This window comes from Protopterus annectens, chromosome 6.part0 (assembly GCF_019279795.1).
Source record: "Protopterus annectens isolate FY-2018-M chromosome 6.part0, PAN1.0, whole genome shotgun sequence".
In the NCBI taxonomy this organism is placed as follows: Eukaryota; Metazoa; Chordata; order Ceratodontiformes; family Protopteridae; genus Protopterus; species Protopterus annectens.
The window spans coordinates 471,896,904-471,918,629 of record NC_056737.1 but is presented as its reverse complement, the minus strand read 5'-3'; the positions used below and the strand labels follow the sequence as shown (position 1 = coordinate 471,918,629).

Sequence of the window (21,726 nt, the reverse complement as noted above, 5' to 3'; positions counted from 1 at the left end):
CAGATGAATACAAACAAGAGGGAACAGTGAACTATATTAAAATGTAGAGTACAAGTAGCTATGCCACAGGAGGCACACTTAGAAAGAATTGAACATGTTAATTTGATAAAGAAAGGTATTCAGGATGGTTATTCAGCTGAATACCTGTGAGAAAGGAAAACAGGAGTTCTTATATTGCAAGGAGAGCTCCCATAGTGATAGAAGAAGATAAAGAAAGATAATAATGGCAAATTTGCAGTGCTAAGGGGCTACTGACAAGTGGAGAGGGTTACACTGGCATGTGTTTACATTCCACCTAAAGTTGCTATAATGGAACTTAAGAAAATTTGCGGAGAAATAATCAGTTTTCAGCAAGAATTACACTTATAGTTGGGGACTGTACTTTGATATGCAGCAGTGAAGATGTGTCTGGGGGCCCCAGAAGGGAAAATATAACAAAAGGGGGTAGATGTTTGAAGAAAGTTATGAAAATGGCATGGAGGATGTGAATTCAGTAATAGGTGATTGGAGTGAATTTACATATTATTCCTCAAGATATAAAAATTGGGCTAGGCTAGACAGAATTTACATTTCACAGGAACATGTGCCTGTAATTGAAGGTCTTGATATCCACCCAATAACTATTTCAGATCATGTGCCAATAATAGCTAAAATAAAAATACATGGCAGTGAAATAAAAGTGAGACCTAGGCATTTTCGTACTTATCTGTTGAAAAGAGAGGAATTTAAGGAATGGTTAGCGGAGATTATTCAGGAGCTATTAGAGAGGATAGAAATTTCTTCTGAAAATATAGCGAGGGAGTGGGATAAAATTAAGGTGGAGTTTAGAAATAGGGTTGAAATAAAAGAAAGGGAGCCATGGTTAACAAGTAACAAGAATTATTTATAGGGACTGGCAAATGTTAAAGTATTGCAGAATGGGGGAATCAAATAGAACAAGAAGAGGATCAACTGCAGAATGCTAGGCCGAAAATAAGGTATTACTTCGATAATATGCACAAGCTTAGAAAGACTGCTGTTAAGCAACTGTTTTTTGATGATAATTCTAGAGCACAAAACTTTTAGCATGATTCGGGCAACAGAAAGGGCTGATGCCAAACTTAGGGAGCCTATAACATCTTTGTAACAACTGTAGAGGTGTTAGAAATATTTCAGAAATTCTATGAGAGTCTGTATAAAGTAGAGAAATATGAAAATCAAGAAAATATACCAATGTAAGTGTTTATGGAAGAATTAAATCTGCCAAGGTTAAAGGTAGATGAGGCTCAATTACTAACCGTTAGGATAGGAGGAGATAGGATAAAAATGGTGATGCATAACCAGTCTACAGGAATGTCCCTAAGAATAGAGGGTATTCCTGTGGAAGTCTGGAAACTAGGAGAAAAAAAATGATAAAGATCTGGAAGGCTTTGTTTAGCAGTGTTTTAAGAGAAGTGCCACCGTCCTGGCAGAAAGCAGTGGTATCTGTAACAACCTAAAAAGGGTAGGGCTCCATCAGATCCAACTTCATACAGGGCCATTTCAAATCTAAACCGTGATTAAAGTGTTCATGTCTGTAATGGCAAAACTGATAGATATGAATCACTGGTTTTGTGGAAGGGAGACAAACATTTGACAACATTAACAGAACACTGATGATCTAGAGGGAAGAAGAATATAAGAAAATACCATTGTTGTTGGTGGGTCTTGATGCAGCGAAAGCATTTGACAGCGTAAACTGGGACTTTGAGCAGGACAATGGAAGCATTTGCATTTCCTGAAAAAAAATATAAGGTTGATTAGGAAAATATAGTGGATATAAAAAGTGTACACACCCCTGTTAAAATGCCAGGTTTTTGTGATATAAAAAAACTAGACCATAATAAATCATTTCAAAACTTTTGCCACCTGTAATGTGACCTATAACGTGTACAATTCAGTTGAAAAACAAACAAATCTGTTAGGGGAAAAATAAAAAAACGTACAATAAGCTGGTTGCTCAAATGTGCACACCCTTAAACTAATACTTTGCTGAAGCACCTTTTGATTTATTCAATCTACTTGGGTACACCCCTGCCATCAATTAAAGAGACTCTGATTAACCCCAAATAAAGTTCAGCTGTCCTAGTAGGATTTTCCTGACATTTACTCAGTTGCCTGCTACAGCAAAAGCCATGGTTCACAGAGAGCTTACAAAGCATCAGTGGGATCTCATTGTTGAAAGGCGTCAGTCAGGAGAAGGGTACACAAAAATTTTCACAGCAATGGATATACCATGGAATGCAGTGAAATCAGTCATCAAAACGTGGAAAAAATATGGGACAACAGTGACGTTGCAAAGAACTGGATGTCCCTCCAAAACTGATGAAAAGACGAGACAAAAACTGGTCAGGGAGGCTGCCAAGAAACCCTACAGCGACACTGAAGGAGTAGCAGGAATTTCTGGCAAGTACTGGTTGTGTACTACATGTGACAACAGTCTCCCATATTTTCCATATGTCTGGACTATGGGTTAGGGTTGCAAGATTGAAGCCTTTTCTTACACAGAAAAAACATCCAGGCCTGGCCAAAATTTGCAAAACAATACATCAAGTCTCCCAAAAGCATGTGGGAAAATGTGTTATGGTCTGATGAGACCAAGGTTGAACTTTTTGGCCACATTTCCAAAAGGTACATTTGGCGCAAAAACAGCACTTCGCATCACCAAAAGAACACTATCCCCACGGTGAAACATGGTAGTGGTAGTATCATGCTTTGAGGTTGCTTTTCTTCAGCTAGAACTGGGGCTTTAATCAAGGTGGAGGGAATTATGAACAGTTCCAAATACCAGTCACTTTTGGCTCAAACCTTCAGACAGCTGCTAGAAAGCTGAATATGAAGAAGAATTTTATCTTTCTATATGACAATGACCCCAAGCATACATCCAAATCAACAAAAGAATGGCTTCACCAGTAGAAAATGAAAGTTTTGGAATGGCTGAGCCAGAGCCCAGACCTAAATCCAATAGAAAATCTGTGGGGTAACCTGAAGAGGGCTGTGCACAAGAGATGCCCTCACAATCTGAAAGATTTCAAGCACTTTTGCGAGGAAGAGTGGGCAAATATTGCCATGTCAAGATGTGCCATGCTGATAGACTCCTACCCAAGAAGACTGAATGCTGTAATTAAATCAAAAGGTGCTCTAACAAAGTATTAGTTTAAGGGTGTGCACACTTATGCAACCAGCTTATTGTACGCTTTTTATTTTTTATATTTTTCCCCTAACAGATTTGTTTTTCAATTGAATTGTATAGGTTATAAGTCACATTAAAGGTGGGAAAAGTTGTGAAATAATTTATTGTGGTCTCATTTTTTTATATCACAAAAATCTGGCATTTTAACAAGGGTTTGTACACTTTTTATATCCATATTGGAGGTGAAATTTAAAGTGGGTGGGGTTCTCTCTGATAATTTCTACTTGAGCAAAGGAGCCAGGCAGAGGTGTCCTTTTTCCCCTGTATTATTTGCATTATATTTAGAACCATTGGCAAAGAAAATAAGGGACTCTCAAATTCAAGGATATAATTGGTATGGTAGTCAAGAAAAACTGGGTTTATTTGCAGATGATATTATTTTGTACCTGACAGAGACTTTCGGCTTTTCCTGGTTAGGGGTCACCACAGCGGAAGTCTGGTCCGCTCATGATTGGCAGTGGATTTTACGGTGCCGAGTTGCCAGCCCGACGCCCAACCTTCAACGAAGGCATGCCCATTCACACTTGCACCTACCTGCATGTCTTTAACGTCACTCGACAGCAGGGAGGACATGCAGACTCCACACAGAAGGCACTCTAGCCAAGAATTGAACGGGAGAACCTCTTGCTGTGAGGCGACAATGCTAACCGCTGCACCACCGTGGCTGACACTATTATTTTGTACCTGACAAAACCAGAAAAAGACATATCAGTGTTGTGGAACATTTTTAGACAGTTTCAGATCTTTCTGGATACAAAATTAGTGAAGCTAAAACAGACAATAGTGGTAAGTTATGTACACATACATGCACTAGTTCAGGAATATCCATATTTATGGGGAAATGATAAAGTAAAATATTTAGGAGTATGCATTAAAAAAGATACTAATGTGGCAGCTAAGGATATGTTGGAAGAGACTAAACAAAAGATAATACAAAAGCTAAGAAAATTGAAACTTTTATATGGATATGGATAGTAAGGTACAAGCTGTTAAGATTGTTTTAGTCCCTTTAATCTTATACACAGGTCAGAGGAGAAGTTGTGGGTAGCAATTAATAAAGAGCTGAAGGACCTTATCTGGGAGTTGAAGACAGCAAGAGTCAAGTGAGATAAGCTGATTCCTCCAGTATAACAGGACAGATTGGGATTACCCAATTTGAAGGGGTATTTCAGAACTACACAGTTAAGAATCCTATACATAGCACAAGCAGAAAACTATAATGTAAAGTGGAAATGGATGATGATGAAACATGGGGGAAGCTCAAGAAACAAGGAGAGACTGGGATTTTGGATGCAGGCCTTTAAGGAGAATAACAATAATCATGCAGAATAGTTCTTCTTTCGGCTTTTTCTCAGTTAGGGGTCGCCACAGTGGAACTCCGGTCTGCTAATGATTGGCAGTAGATTTTTTACAGGTGCCGAGGTGCCAGCTCGATGCCCAACCTTTAACGAAGGCACGCCCATTCTACGCATGTCTTTCAAACGCCACTCGACTGCGGGGAGGACATATTATATCCATAAAGTAGCAGAAAGCATTCTAAGAACTAAACTAACATGGGAATGGAGAAAGGAGATTCTTCCAGTAGGGATGACTGCAATCAGGAATACAGACAATAGGCAAGAGGGGGGCTGGAATTTATTGGAGAAAACTGGCAAAGGATCCAAGGTATTGGGTGCAAATGACTAGGGAGGGAAAGATGATAGAATGCTGCCAAGAATTTGTTTGGACTGCAAGTTAGAGAGTGCCTTCCCTATCAGGGGTTGATATTAGAGTGTAGGCAAAGAGGAAGAAATAGGGCATCCTAAACGAAAGAGCAGCACTGCCAGATTTTTTAATAGAATATATTACAAAAGCTGCCATTAAAAAAGGAATAATTAGTAGAGCATATAAAATACATACATACATACATACAGATGTTTCAAGCACGGGCATTAATGCCCTTCTAGCTTGGCAATATACCAAAACACTTGTTCCGATAATAAATGTTCAGGCTGTTTTTAAAAATATCTAAACTAGTATTTGCTTTAATGTAATTTTGTAGTCTGTTCCAAGCATCAGCTACTCTGTCAGAGAACCAATTAGTAGACTTCTCATTCCTATAGAATCTTCTACATAGGTTATCTGATGATTCTCTAGTACTTTTTGATAACCCCAAATGTTGTGTGATAACTATAAGAATCAATCAGAGGAGGTTAGAAAGGATTGGGAAGAGAGATTGGAGAAGCAATTCACAAAGAAGCAATGGAAGGATATATATGTGTCTCCCAAATATGCAACAAAATCTAGAAGATTTAGGATTTTTGCCTGGAAATGTTAGATATTTTTATACCCCAAGTAGACTTCAGAGAATTTTTTTCTCAGGCAGACAGTAAATGTTGGAGGTGTAAAGGGGACGAAGGAGGTAATTGGTAACACATTTTCTGGGAGTGCGGTGCATTGGTGGACTTTAAGGATTGCCTTACAGATGCACTGTTGGAGATGCTGGTTGGGCAGATTGGTCTGATGAGGGAGATGATTTTTCTGAGCTATGATACAGAATCGGAATTGCCTAGACATGGTAAGGCCTTGCTGTGTCTAATAATGGTGGCTACCAGAAAAACAGTTAATAGAAATGCAAGTCAAAATCTAATGTATCTAATAATGGTGGCTACTAGAAAAGCAGTTAATAGAAATGCAAATCAAAATCTAAACCAACTATACTGGAAGTAGTGAATATAGTAATAGAGATAAAACAACTGGAATTGAGATCTTTAGAAAAGGGTAGGAGCAAAGTACATAGGAAAAAAATCGAAATTGTGGGAACAATACATACAAGGGAGGAATGAGGTCTAAAATGTGGTAGGACTTAAATGAGCTACGTAAAGTGAGAAAACCTGGGTAAATTCTAAGTGATGTATAATGTGTGTAACTGGGAGTGTGTCAGTATGATTTGTGATGTAAAATGCTTACAACTAGGATTGTGTCAGTGTGGTTTGCTTTTATTTATATAAATGTATGATTGCCTATGTAGTAAGTGACGGTTTAATAAAGATGTTCTTGTTTTTTAAAAAAGGCAGGAAATTAAATAATTTATGTACTATTGCTTAGGTTATGATATATAGCAGTATATGTGAAGTATAGTGTTTGTTATGTTAATGTAGTTTGATTACTTTTATATCAATATAAGTTTGTCTAGCTCACAAGTGATAATTCAATAAAGTTGTCTGAAAAAAACAAACAAACAAAAAAAAACATTATTCTGGAAGCTGACCTTCCTACTTAAGACATGACAATGGTAAACCCCAAAAAGCAACATGGTAAGAAAAAATGGCAAGGTGACCAGAGTGGAAAGCTTGCAGGCCCTCAGGGCCAAGACAATGATAGAGAATGGCTATGATTCTTCTGTGCTCATCCTTTCATCCCCCATCCCGAAAAATCAAACGTCAACCAACCACCTCTTGCTTACTAAAGGCAGTTGGCTTAGTTAGGCGTTTTTGCCAACAATGAGAGACTGTCACACAAGGTAAATGATTAATACAAATTTTAAACAAGGATACAAACTTCAGTCCTTAAAAAAAAAAAAAAAACACACACACACTTCTGTGGTCTACCTGTGTAACTCAAAGATCACAAACTCTTGGATCAGCCTGTACTGCAACAGCTGCTCATGAGGGTAGTAAAGAGGGAAGAAGGCACAGGCTTCTTCTTAGGACGCTTCCTAGTTCCAAGGAAAAATGGACTCTGTAGACCAATTCTGGACCTGCCAAGGCTAAACGGGTTCTTAAGAACACCCACATTTCAAACTGTCATCCTTCTTTTCTCTATCTATAGACATATATGGTCACTCTAGATCCAAAAGGTACCCATTTATATATTTCCATAGCCAGAAAGCAAAAAATTTTCTCAAATTCAAAGTGTGGGAGGGGGTCCATTTACAGTTCATCTCCTTGCCCTTTGGTTTGTTTACTCATCCAGGGTGTTTGCAATGTGTTTGGCTTTAGTAGTTGCCTTTTGCAGAACCAAGGGTATTGACATCTGTCCTTGTCTAGATAATGGTCTGATCCAAGCAGGAACCCTGGAGGATGTCCAGAAAAGTCCTCCATTGTGGGTTGCTTTCTACATATAACTTTCTGTCTAAGTCTGTCAAGGTCCCATTTGATAATTTTGAGGCCAACCCTTTTTCTGGAGGACATTGCTGGATATGGAGCACCAGAAAGCTTTCCTTCCCTCAGACAAGGTTATCTTTCTAGCAGCCTGTTTCCAGTGTATAACTCAGGTGAACCATATTTCTGCAGATGAGTTGTAAGAATGCTGGACAACACGGCATTTTCAAGGCAACATTTGAAAAGCTATGGTAGTACCTGATAAACAGGTGGAGGTAATATAACTAGTCTTTGTAATGTCCTTTTGTCCTATTATTCTGCTTCCTTTTTATAAGCTCTCTTGGTGGATTCAGCAGATGCATCTTGTCCAGGTGATTTCCATCAATCCAGGTCCAGACACTCATCATGGATACATTGGACATGGTCTGGGGAGCTTACTCAGGGTGAACTGAGGGACCTGGGGAGGATGCGACTACAACTAAAGGAAAAATACATCAGTATCAAAAGATGATGGTGGCAACCTTAGCTCTGAAGGTTTCAAAACAATTTGACAATTAGGAGACCTCAAACATTATAGCAGACAACGTAGCAGTGATATATGAGATAACAAGTGTGTTGGGGGGACATGCCTTCTTGGCTCTGCAAGCATAAGCTCTAACTTACAAGTCAGGGAATGTTCCTCAGGGTATCATACATCCCATCTCAGGATAACTTACTGGTAGACTGCCTAAGCTGGACTAAGACAAAGCCCCACATATGTGGATGTCGATCATTAACATTTTCATGGATTTAGTTCACGGGTGTGATGTGCCCAAAGTAGACCTCTTTACTTCTTCTCCAGTAAATAGACATTTCAAGACATTTTGCAACAGTACATCAGCAGTGGAAGCCTAGGCAAACAGATGACCTCTCCATAATCTGAGTGGGTCTGTCACTACTCATTTCCACCAATGCACCTTATTCCCAGGTTGATACAAAAGATCAAGGAGGACAAAGCAAAAATGCTATTCCTAGCCCACTTTTGGTCCAGACATCATTGTCTGCCCCTGCTACTGAGCCTAGAAAGGACCCAACCTCTTTTGCTGCCTCATTATGTGGGCCTCTTGACCCAAAACCAGGGGTCACTTGTACACCCCAACCTGAAGACTCTGAGACTGGCAACATGACTGATTTTGAATTCATTTTCAGAGGACATGCTCAACATGTTAAGGGAAGCAGGGAATCCAAATACAAGGAAGTAGTATCTAGCTATATGGAAAAGCTTCTGCCTTTAGTGCCAAAGGATTAGTCAGAATCTGGCTGATGCATCAGTGTTCATTATCATTCACCACCTGTCATTGCTTTCCAAGTCAGATGTCCTTCAAGGATGCATCTGCAGTCCTTACAAATGGGTTGTCCTGTCGTCAGGCAGCCCTTCGGTCGGCCGGATTCCAAAGTCTGGGTCTGGCCTCGGCTGGTGTCGCACTTCACCCGACGTCATAGCTGCAGTCCTTCGGGTATAAAGGCATCAGCCGACGCCATTTTCCTCAGTCTTTCTTGCCGCGTGGCACCCCAAGCAGAAGCTGTTCGCAAGTGCCGGTCGGTCAGATCCAGAGATTACTACTACCAAATACTACTTCGAAGACTTCTAAAAAGCTAAGTACCCCGTTGGGGACTCTTTCTTGCCTCAGCCGATGTCAGAAAAAGTGAATAACTGTTTAACTTGTGGGAAACAAATACCTCATAAAGATTTCCACTCTTACTGCTTACCTTGTTTAGGCCCAGACCACGACGTAGCAGCTTGTTTAGCCTGTGCTTCTTTCAACCGATGAACGCTTAGGCGTCGGTCGGGGTTTGCTGAACAGTTTTTCGGCTCAGATTTTGCGTACATAATGCCGTCGGATCCTCCGACTACTCAAATTGTTAAGAAACGCAAAGAAAAGGACCGACACTCGCGGTCTGCGGTTTTGGCCGAAACCACGGTTAAGCAAACCGCGAGTGTCTCGGTTTCGGCCGAAACCGAGCAAACGGTTCAATCTTCAGCCGAATCCATGACTACTACCGAGGCCCCTTCTACCCTAGTTGAATCGGCCTCTGAAGTTTTACCTACTACTGTGGTTTCACAAGAATTATCGGATACTATCCCTTTGGATGTTTCTACCCCAGCACGTGGTGCTGCTAGGCCTCCTGCAGCCATGTCTATAAAGGCCTTTGCCAGGGCTAAAGCAGCCAAAACTTCTAAGTCTGTGCCTGTTAAGCCCCCCTCTCACAGGCCCAGTTCCAGTTCCCAAATGCTTACTCTGGCAGAGGATCTCATCTCTTTAATAAGGGGATCCCAATCTCACCCAGACAGGGCCTCTCAACCTCCATTAAGAGACCTAGAGCAGAGCCCCCTGAGCCAGTATCCTCAGATGACTCTTCTGATGAGACAGACAATACAGACCATCCAGAGGCTCCTTTTTCTACTTATGAAGATTCCGATGCTGAAGAATCTATCCCTTCTGCCTCTCCACCAGAGGAATTTTCCTTTGGGGAAACATTACATGCCATGAGAGAGCAATTCCAATGGCAGGGTCAAGATTTCTCAGATTCAAGAAAAAGGCTTAGGACCTTTTTACACTTACCGCAACATAGGCCTTTAGCTATACCTCCAGTTCTTCCTTTTGTGGATGATGCATTTAATGATGCTTGCACTGCTCCTGATACTTTACCTCCAGCCCCTGCTAAGCCCGATAGGTTCTACAGGGTCCCGGACACTCATCACCATTTATACAAGGCCCCTTTTGCAGATCCTGAGACTATCTCCCAGGGGCCTAAGGCAGTAGCTTCGACCTCAGCAAAAAACCCTCTCCCTTCTGAAAGGGAATCCAGGTCCTTAGAGAGATGGGGTAAAAAAGTATACACCTCTGCTACTCTCTCAGCTAGAGCTTTGAACTGTCAGTTTCATATGATCCAATACCAAGAGTTTATGCTTGATCAGTTAACTAAGAAACTGTCCTCTGATGATTCCTTAGATAAGAAATATGTTCTAGAAATGGTGAATAACATTCAGCAGGTTAGTAACCATTCCTTAAAATGTGGCTATGATGCACTGGAGGCTTCATTTAGATCAGCCATGACTGGCACAGTTATAAGAAAGCATGCATGGTTGAAAGAACAGGTCTTGCTGGATCATGTTAAAGCAAAGCTATTAGATGCTCCTATGGATAAGGTCAGTCTATTTGGTTCTCCTGCCCAACAGGTACTGAAGAAAATGGAAGAGAAGGCAAAATCTGTACAAACAGTGAAAGATTTCTTACAGGTTCAGCGCCCAAGGTTTAGCAGGGACTGGCCTTCCAAAAATTGGTCCTTTCCAGACTCCTCTAAAGCTCAGAGAGGCAGGAATAGGCGTTCAAGAGGCAGAAATCAATCCAGAGGTGGTGCCTACAGGGGCGCCAGTGGCAAGGCAACAACCAGCGAGGCACAGACACAACCACGACCACTGCAACAGGACAATCACAGTGACTTGGCTCTGACTCCGCCTACCAGGGAACAAATAGCAGCACCCTTAGGCGGAAAGTTAGCCTTATTTTCAAAAACTGGCACTATATCACAAGAGACAAGTGGATTTTGCAAACTATAGACCAAGGCTACAGGTTTCATTTCCACACTTTACCAGTAAAAGAGGAATGCCAAACCTACCACCAAATCAAAAGACAGAAGCTCTAAAACAAATAGCTCAATTAGCAAAGATGAGAGCTGTGGAAAGGGTACCACCTACAGAACAAGGCAAGGGATTTTACTCCAGACTCTTCCTGGTACCAAGAAAAGAAAAATTGGAGGCCTATTCTCGACCTGTCTGCTTTAAACACATTCATCATTGTTCCAAAATTCAAAATGCTGACCCTACAGCAACTTCTTCCCATGCTGGGCAAGGAGTATTGGCTGGTAACTCTAGATCTCAAGGAGGCATACCTGCACGTCCCCATACGACCAAATTGCAGAAGATACCTCAGATTTCTTGCAGGATCAGAGCATTATCAATTCTCAGCATTGCCCTTTGGCTTATCTACTGCGCCCAGAGTGTTCACGAAATGCCTGGCATCAGTAATCGCTCACTGCAGGCTTCAGGGAATCCAAATTTATCCATACCTGGACGACTGCCTGATACAAGCGGACAACAAAAACAAGCTGACACAAGACCTACAAAGAGTCATTTGCTTACTACAAGCCCTGGGATACACAGTCAATTTAAAAAAGTCAAGACTGGTACCATCCCAAACAATAACCTTCTTGGGTGCAGAGTTGGACACAGTAAAACAGATGGCATGCCTAACTACAGAAAAACAAGAACAACTTCCTCTCTACTTCTTGGCATTAACAAAGCAGAACAAACTAACAGCAAGGAAAGTACTGCAGGCCTTGGGCTTCATGGCATCCTGCATAATCCTGGTCCCCCATGCCAGACTGCATATGAGAAAGCTACAGTGGTACCTAAAGAATTTATGGTCTCAACACAGGCACAGCTTAGAAACCGAAATACCACTAATCCCATGCCAGAAACAAGAGTTCCTATGGTGGGCTCAGGCATGCCAGTCAAACCCAGGTTTGTCCTTCCACAGCATTCAACCAAGCCAAACCATCACAACGGATGCCTCAGACCTCGGTTGGGGGGCCCACATGCTGGACAAGTGCATTCAAGGCTTATGGACTCCAGATCAGCTGCACCTGCACATAAATCAAAAAGAAATGCTGGCAGTAAAACTAGCAATCCAGAATTTCAGACCATTCCTCCAAGAAGGCCAATTGATGATAAGGGCAGACAACACCACAGTCATGTGGTACATCAACAAACAGGGAGGCACTCATTCATACCCTCTATGCAGAATGGCTCTGGACCTATGGAATATGGCTCTGAGTTACAACATTCAGTTACAGGCAATATTTGTACCGGGAAAAGAAAACATCCTAGCAGACATGCTAAGCAGAACTACCTCGGATGCTCACGAATGGATGCTACACCCGGACATTTTCAAGGCCATCACAAAGAAATGGGGACTGCCACAAGTAGACCTATTCGCATCCCCACTCAATCACCAGCTCAAGAAATTCTGCACAAGGACATACCACCCACTTGCTTGGAAGGTGGACTCTCTATCCTTCAGTTGGAAAGGCCTGACAGCATATGCATTTCCACCTCTTCCTTTGATGCACAAGGTACTACTGAAAATCAAAGAGGAACGTCCAAGGATAATTCTGATAGCTCCAGATTGGCCAAGACAACATTGGTATCCATTACTGAGGAGCATGTCTCGGGGGGAAAATGTGGACACTGCCCCTGATTCCTTTGATGTTAACTCAGAACGACTACAACATCCTGCATCCAAACCTGAAAACTCTGCAACTGACTGCCTGGAACATTACATAAGAGCAACTAACCCAGATTTATCCCAAAGGGTTAAAGACATTATCCTTGAGGCCCGCAGACCTTCAACAAGAAGGAACTACGCAGGAAAATGGAAAAGGTTTCTCATTTGGAGTACTGAAAGGGGGAAAGATGTGTCAAAGGTAGATATTGCCAACATCCTGGAGTATTTGGCAGATCTTCTCCATACAGGCCTGTCCTATTCCTCCATCAAGATACATGCATCAGCTATTTCTGCAGAATACAGCTTCGATCCCCGTCTTTTCACATCCTCTACTCAGGCAGTTTCTGAGAGGAATTAAGAATGTAAAACCTCCTAGGAAACCACCATTACCAGCATGGGACTTGAACTTTGTGCTAGAAAAATTGACACTCCCCCCTTTCGAACCAGCAGCAACAGCAGATCTTCAACACCTATCCTGGAAAACTGCTTTCCTGCTGGCAATTACTTCAGCAAGAAGGGTTTCGGAACTACAGGCTTTAATGGCAGTACAACCCTTCCTAAACTTCCATCAAGACAGAGTGTCCATGAGAACTAATCCTACATTTATGCCTAAGGTGGTATCCAGAGTTTCTCTAAACCAGGCAATCCACCTACCTACCTTCTTCCCCAATCCACAGAACAGGGGGGAAAGACTGCTGCATACCTTGGATGTACATAGACAGTTGCTACTACCTGGACAGAACCAAGGGCAATAGAAAAACTGACCAGCTTCTGGTAGCATATGCAACAGGAAGGGAAGGAAAAGCAATTTCCAAACAGACAATCTCCAAGTGGATAGGAAATTGCATTAGATTCTGTTACTCCTACCATGGAAAGCAAATTCCACAGAACATAAGGCCTCATTCTACAAGGGCTACAGCCACTACCACAGCTTTCTTACGAGGAGTGGCTACCAAGGACATTATAGAGGCTGCTACTTGGACCTCCGTGCATACATTTGCCAAGCATTATAACTTACCTCTATACTCTAGATCCCGAGCAGGGTTTGCCACTGCTGTTTTGCAAGGGATCCTAACTACACCATAATTTCTTCTTCCTCCTCCCCTAGTTTGGCTATGGTATTCTACCCATTTGTAAGGACTGCAGATGCATCCTTGAAGGACATAGTACAGTTTTGTACCTACCATAAATGTAGATGTCCGAACAGGGTAGCATCTGCAGTCAGGATTACCCACCCTCCTTCCCCTCTGTGGTATTCCTAGGGTATTTGCCCACCTAATAGCTAGCTGGGGGGGGATTTCTTATGGTGTATTTGTTTGTATATATGTACATACATGCTTATTTTTTGTGTTTGCCTTCTACCTTTTGGAAACATTGGCATTTATCCAAAAATTTAGCTATCCAGGAGGGCAATTGGCATCTGGGGCAAGAAACACTGAGGAAAATGGCGTCGGCTGATGCCTTTATACCCGAAGGACTGCAGCTATGACGTCGGGTGAAGTGCGACACCAGCCGAGGCCAGACCCAGACTTTGGAATCCGGCCGACCGAAGGGCTGCCTGACGACAGGACAACCCATTTGTAAGGACTGCAGATGCTATCCTGTTCGGACATCTACATTTATGGTAGGTACAAAACTGTACTTTTTATGTTATGCCTCTGTGATTGTACATGCTATTACCATTTCAGCTTATCTGCTCTAGGTCCTTCTCATCTGTTCTTTGTTGTCATTGAAGCAATTCCTTAAGGAAGTCTTGTAGGTGAGACTACCCAAAAACTGGATAACTGCCTTGTAGTCTCAAACTAAAAGTGAAGTCACACCCTTATGGATTATAGTTTAGTTTATTGTTTGTGCCATAAAGCAGAGAGAGAAAGGCTGAACAAAACATAAATAGTAGGTTGAGCAAAACAATACAGTAAGCAAGTTGACAGTACAATTTAAGTAAAATAACTTGTTTAGCACTCAACAGAATAAGTGAAATGCTTATCATTATTGAAGAAAATAGAAATAATTCCAATACATATAAGTCAGAAATATATACAGCATTTAAATTAACATACTCAGAAGACAGGAGCATTGTTCTCGGAATCATTTACACAGTGTAGATATGTAGGTTATAGTAATTCATCATGTTAACCAGCATCCCTAAAGCATGCACACTTGTAATTTATGGAGTAGGTGAGTTTGCAACTTTACCTTGAAGAGAGTAAGATTATATATAGCTGTAATATCAGCAGGTAATAAATTCCAAATGGGAACAAATTTGTGGAAGAATCTGTCACAACTGGCTAGAGAAAATTGTGTTCTATTCAGTTTGTAGGATTCAAAACTTCTAACGCTATAATTGAATTCATGTGCTGTGAGCTTTTTAGCTAGAGGTAGACATTATCCTTCATTTAGAAGTGTAAATGTGAGAGTATTGAGTAAGGTGTTTGATCTTGTAGAGAAGATCAGCCGTTTAGCTTTATTAATGGTGAAGCATTTGCATTCATATGAGCAAGCAAGGTGACCTAATCTAGAAATTTTATTTTCACTGCTTACAGTACAGTGGTGTTCTGTCAAGAGAGAAAATTGATAGTAGAGAGTACTCAAGTCTTAGAATTGAGGCATTTATAACAATAGCACATTTTAGCTTTTATAACAATAGCACATTTTAGCTTTTTAGTAAGGAGATTAAAATGCTCTAGGAAGTTTTAAGTTGTACTTCTGAAGTAGTCAAGTCAACATGATTGTTAAAGAAAAGCATGTTATGTAGCTGTAGCCTGAGATATCTTTGATGTGTAGCAAAGAGAAGTAATGTTCCTGGAGCATCAAAAATAGTGCTGTAGTGCTGGCTAGCTTTTTGAAGTTCCAAATGAGTAACAGCTGATTTTGTAATATTGTTTGTCAATTTATAAGTTTCTGCAGCCCTTAAACACTAAATACACAATATGTAACATAACTTGCAGTTGTTAGCACTTAAATAAGTAAGCAACGTTTCTGCAGCCGTTAGCACTTAAATAAATGAAGCCTGCACCTGCCGTAACCCCTGTAACAGTTTCTGCAGCTATCAGAGTTTCAAACAGTGCACTGAAATAAGTTTTTGCAGTCTGCAGCTTTTAGCACTTAAATAAGTAAAGCATACTTGAATAGTTTCAGTAACCTACCTGCTGATGCCGTAACAGTTTTATAACCATTTTTTTAAAGTAAAAAGAATGTGCAAAAAAGCGTCTAAACACTTAAGCAAAAAAAGCTTCAAGTAAAAGCAAAGTACCTTTTAAATACATTTTTTTTTTATCTGGAGTGGGAGGAGTACTTGGAGCCGAGGGGGGGAAATAAGCTGTGCTGTGTGCACATGTTCTGCAGAATCTGACGTCATCGTGCATGCCCTGCATGCGATGACGTCAGGAGTTGAAAAAAAAAAAAACAGGAAATTCGGAAATTAAAGGGGCCACGTGGGAATTCGTGGCACCCCAATATTTTGCCCTTAAAACCGGTATTTATCGAGTAATTCGGTATGGTAGAGAGGTCTGAATCCAGTAGGCACACTACTCCTCTCTCAGTCAGAGACGTCCAAAAGTACTTGGACTTTAGACAACAACTCAAGGAACTCTTCTTCACCCAAAGTGCACCTGAACTCAAACAGGTCACGTTACATGAACCTTGCACCTCTCTCACACCCCGTTATTCCTGTTTCATCCTTCCTTATCTCATCTTGTCATCTCCTCACTTGCTGTTTGTCATTCATCCTGCCTATCTTTTTCCTTTGCATTTCTTAAACTTCTGTCCTTTCTACTTCTCTTCCCTCTGCATGCTTCTGTCACCATTTCTTTTCTCCTCATGGTTTCCTTTCCTGTAACTATTCTCACTTGCCTCTTCTAAAGTCTTCATACCTCTCTATAATGATTATCTAATGATATGCTGCTATCCATGTAACACAAGCCATCTCAGTCATTATGGCTACATCTTTTTTCTTTCTTTCTTTTTTTTTTTTTTTTATAACTATTATGGCTTTATCGTACCCAAAAAGCATAATTAAATTTTTCCATCCACATTTTGACATTATAAACTACTTCTTGAACAAAATGTTATAGCATTTTTGAGCATCTGTAAATATATATTTTTGGCATATCCTAAAGGACTAATACAAGTCTAATATAGACAAAACACTTGGTGAAAAAGCCATGGCTTAAAACTCATTAGCAAGAAATGCATTATAGTACCTTTTGAGAAGTCTTCTGCTCTGGGTTACTACGTCATCAGTAAAAGACCCTTAAAAGTTGATTCACTAGTCAGGGATCTGGGAACTCATGCAGATAGTAACCAAGCCTTAGACCAGCATGTGTCCAAGTTAGTAAGAAAATCCTTCTATGTTGCTCAACTTATAAGCAAGGGCATGGCTTCTAAGTCCACAGGCCCATCATAGAGTATAATCCGCCCTTTCAATATATATTTGACCAGACACATGCAGCAACTGGAACATCCAAAAAGGTTCCTTACAGAAAGAATACAGAGAGTAAAAGCAGTGTCCTAAGCTGATCACCTCAAAGCCCTGTCTCTTTACTCAGTATCATAACGACTTCTGATAGGTAATCTTTGCCTGGTGTACAGGAGATTCCTGGACCCAGTTTTGATGAATCTTTTGCCCATCCGCAAAACAAACAACATCAGAACTACTGGATTAAAATATCTAAATTTTGCTTGCAATATAAATAGGACATGTTGGAGAGACAGATTATTTATTTATTTACTTTATTTATTTACATTTGTTTACCGGGAAAGTCCGACTGGACACAAGTCCTTTTTCAGCGAAGGCCCGGGGAGAAAAGCTCCACATAAAGTTACATATAGATAACATGGTATACAGCCTACCTAGACAGTATCATTTTACAGTGATAACAGGTGTTAGCATGACAAATACAATGGAAGATTTGTTAAGGTTTAAGTATATGTATATACAGAACAGAATACTAGGTAAAAGAATGCATAGAAAACACTTTATCCGACACTAGAGTTATGATCAAAGAAGAAATGAAAAATTTGTTGGTAAGACCTGGATATGTTTGGATATGATATGGATATGTACCAGATATGTTTCTCAGTGAATTACCATTCTCTGGAATACACTCCCCATTCGTATGAAGCAGAATTCCTCCCTATCCCTATTTAAGGGCAACTTGGAACAATGGATGGGTAATCAGAAATTCACCCCAGTCTGGCTTATATGTCTCTGATGGACAAAGGCAGTCAGTAAATCACCCCATAAATCAAATATGTGGGTCACATTTGGTTTACAAAGCTAGGCTTTTAGGGACTCTATAGCCTAGTATACACCTATGACACTTGTATCTGTAAATATGTTTTATTCCTTTCTTATCTGATCCTGTTCGCCCATGCTTTGCCAGCAAATAGTCCACTGAGATCAGTGTTCTACTCCAGTAAGCAAATATAATAAAGAAGGGCCAACAAAGTATAAAGGTAGAGAAATGAATCCTAACTACAGATAGAATGGCATGCAGACAGACTGGCTTTTCTTCACACAAGCACAAAATTCTCTAAATCAGGGACAGAAGTGACAAATATGTTTGCACTGACAAAATAATACTTGATACCAAGAATTTTGGTTGTCTCCTGTAAACTGACTAGAGAACACATTGAGTATAATAAGGGTGCAAGTGGCTATGTGAGTTCTTCTGTCCATGTACATGTTGAGCAATGATTAGGCCAGAGTAGTGAGCAATGATTAGGCCAGAGTAGTGACCTTAGAGGATTATTTTTCTTTATTTGGATCTTCAGCATTGCAGGTATCCTTTGTGAAACCTTTCTGGAACAGACCATGAGGTTGCCAACCTTTCTTTGGCCTTGTGACACAAGACTGCTTCTAATGCCTGTATTACCTTACAGTGAATATTTGCTATTAGTGCGCTGTCTCCTAACATAATTATTACCATTTTAGGCAGGTAGTCTTATTGTCCTACACATCTGTGAGTGTGTATTGCAGTAGGACATTTATTGTGTATATTTTGGAAGGGATGCTACTTGCTGCAACTGTAGCATGTTGTTGGTCTTTAATTTCTCCCTAAACAGAACAGAATAGTCATGTACCACGTTTGTCCTTTACATCATTGATATTTTTTTGCAATTCTTCTGAGATGTCCTCAATAAGTAATCCAGAACAATCATATTCTTCTCATGTTTTTCTTGCAGAAATGATATTTTTACATTTCTTCTGAGCACAAGGGCTGGAGGTCTTGGAATCAACTTAACTGCTGCTGACACTGTAAGTACGGCTTTTGTTGAATGGGCATGCAATGAGCCTATTGAAAATAGAGTGACTCTTTGGGTGTGCTGGTATTGCATGATGTGCAGCTTTGTAGGTAATGAAAAAAGCATAGTGTTGCAACATATAAAGCAGCTAGTTACTGTATTACTGTTACCTTCCCTTTTATGGGTTATCAGCAATTTGGGGAATGCTTTGGAAAGGTTTGTGTGCGGTATGAACCGTAAGCACAGATATCGGATATAAGAAATTGTCTGCAGTTTGTAAAATCACAAATATTAGAGCTGTATATAGCAGAAAAAGAAACTTTAAAAACTTCAGCCTGAGTTTCACAGTTAAAATTTTGCATTTATTTGATTTCAATGAAGCAGAGCTTACCGAAGCCTGTCATATAGACAACCATCTTGTTACACTATCTGACTTTTGCTAAACAAGTAAGGAAAATACCATTTTAAGGCATTTTTGCAGGATGGCAGCCCCTTATATACCTAATTTGATGTTTCTGCCCCAGACTTCTGATCCGTATGTATACTAACTCTAAAATCATACCAGGTCTGAAGAAAAGCAAGTGCAATTTTCCCTTTCTGTGAAGACAGTTCACCCTAGAAATATGCAGAGGTCTGGAAATCTGAGATTGCTTTCCCTGTAGACTGAAGCAGAGAATATAACGAGAGGTAATTAGTGCCAAAACGTTTAAGATTACTAAGGAAGACAGAGTTTGAAATAAGGAAGAGTAAATAAATGACTCAAAGAAGGTAATTGGGAAAGGAGGAAAGCAAGTAAAAAAATGAAGCCAACAGGCAAGGGGTCTATATTACATGGTTGAAGTTCCATAACTTCAACTACCATATGTACGAACACATATATCCAAAGTTACAGAACTTCGACTTTGTATAAAAAAATTAAAAAAAAGGGAAAATAAAATAAAAGGTTATATGCAGGGGGGCAAGGCCCCCTGCACCCCCCACTCTTTAAATATACCAACTCCGAGGTCGCGCTACAGTGCAGTAAAGGGAAACTTTCTTTACTGCACTGTAGCATGACCTCGGAGTTGGTATATTTAAAGAGCGGGGGTGTGGGGGTGCAGGGCGGCTTGCCCCCTGCTTACAACCCTCAGGTATGTTCTTTTTCTTTTTCTTTATTTATTTTTCTAATCAAAGTATGACAACTTCAAACTTATGTTTTCAATCCTATCATGTTTGAAGTTGTCATACTTCGACTATGTAATATAGACCCCAGGCAAGGTGGCAACAAAGTTCAGAGAATATGTAATGTAAAGTATACAGTAAACTTCTGATTTCAGTTTGAATAATAAGTGATTAATTGTGAATGCGTTTAGTGACATAGTAGGAAACTGTGCAACTAAAATGGAAACATGCCTTAGTCACTCGGAAAGATCTGCTGTTTCTGCTGTTCACTGTAGATTGAGGAGTGGAATTTAATTTTCTCCTTCACTAATGTTTAAAAAGGGGGATGGGCAAAGATTTCCATGAATGAAACACTAAAGAAAGATAATACATAGTGTTTAATAGTATTCTGAAGAATCTGACTGATTTTTATAACTGTTGCACTCCAGCATCACATGAAGACTGTTATATTTTCTTAGTAAGTGAAACCAGAATGTTTGCCTTGAGTGCATACATAGTAATAGTCATCCAAAAGTGCATTGTGGCCCCTTCACTCCTGCAGTGTACTTTGTGTATTAGGCATTTTCCCTTTATCATATTTTGGGTTCCACTACAGCACTCTGGTCGTCAGCCAGCACATATCATCATCTGTGTTGGGCTAGGTCGAAGTATCAAGCTTTTCATTGCAGACCAAGCTATTCCTGTGGGGGAAGAAGAATGGAGACCTGTTCCTGAACTTGACCTTTGAAAAATAAGTTTGCCCCCTGAAGCTGTAGTATCATCTTTAGCACTTTGTAGTGGAATTTTTTGAATGTCAGTCTGTTTCCCTCTCCCTTGGTAATCTACAGCATGTGCCACCGTAATAGGGACTGTGGTGCTAGGCTATGCACCACCTTTGGCCATGGCATGTGTGCTGATTTACAGTTTCAGGTGTGCATTCTGTCTCCCTGAATTCATCTGACTGCAGTCTTTCCTACCTCCAGTACAAGACACAAGCACTTTGGGTTAGGCTGCCCTTTTCCTCTCAGGATGGGTAAGCTGGAGTCACCTGCTAACTACTACAATACTTAGCCAATTTCTTTATTACCAGGATCAGTAAATGAACTTGGTAGACCTGGTTTCATTCAGAGTTTCATGCCCCTATGGCACAGCAATAGATTAATAAATCATGTCTTGTCAGCTGTTGTTTGTTAGTTTTTTGTAATTTCTTTGATTTCATTAGTTTGCGAGATCAACATTTTAATTACTGTTAGTTGGTTCTAGTGTCACGATTCCAGTATGTTCCCAGTAACAATAATAATTCATATTATGTTAGTCATCTGAAAATGAAGTTGTGGTGGAATCCTTGGACAAACCGCATAGGCAGAATTTGATTTAATGAAGTTGTGTGTGCGCACTTGTATGTGTGCGTGCACACGCACACACACTTGTGAATGTTGCTAAGTCTGTGAAGTAAACATCTGCCTCTAGATGCCGTCATTGTGGAGTCCAGTATTGAGTACCTGACCATTATTGCCTTTTGATGCACTAATCTCTAGAAGAAAATCCAGGAATTGCTGTACTCTGTTCATGGGGGTTCTTTCTTGTAAATATTGCAGGACTGATTTGCATTTGAAGTGGAAGCCTTTTAAGAGTCTACATGACTAATTCATCTTGAGAACATCAGACATAGCAGCATCTAGGGTGATATACCCTTTTATGTATGGTGAGAGTTGTGCAA

At 40.4% G+C, this 21,726-nt stretch overlaps 1 protein-coding gene across 1 annotated transcript in view; it reads left to right on the top strand.

Annotated features, from left to right (window-relative positions):
- Positions 1 to 21,726, top strand: part of INO80 (INO80 complex ATPase subunit) — a 2,478,170-nt gene that overhangs the window by 2,086,234 nt on the left and 370,210 nt on the right. The window contains exon 31 of the mRNA XM_044074204.1: positions 18,807 to 18,879. Coding sequence (XP_043930139.1) covers positions 18,807 to 18,879 — 73 coding nt within the window. The remainder of the gene's footprint in view (positions 1 to 18,806; positions 18,880 to 21,726) is intronic.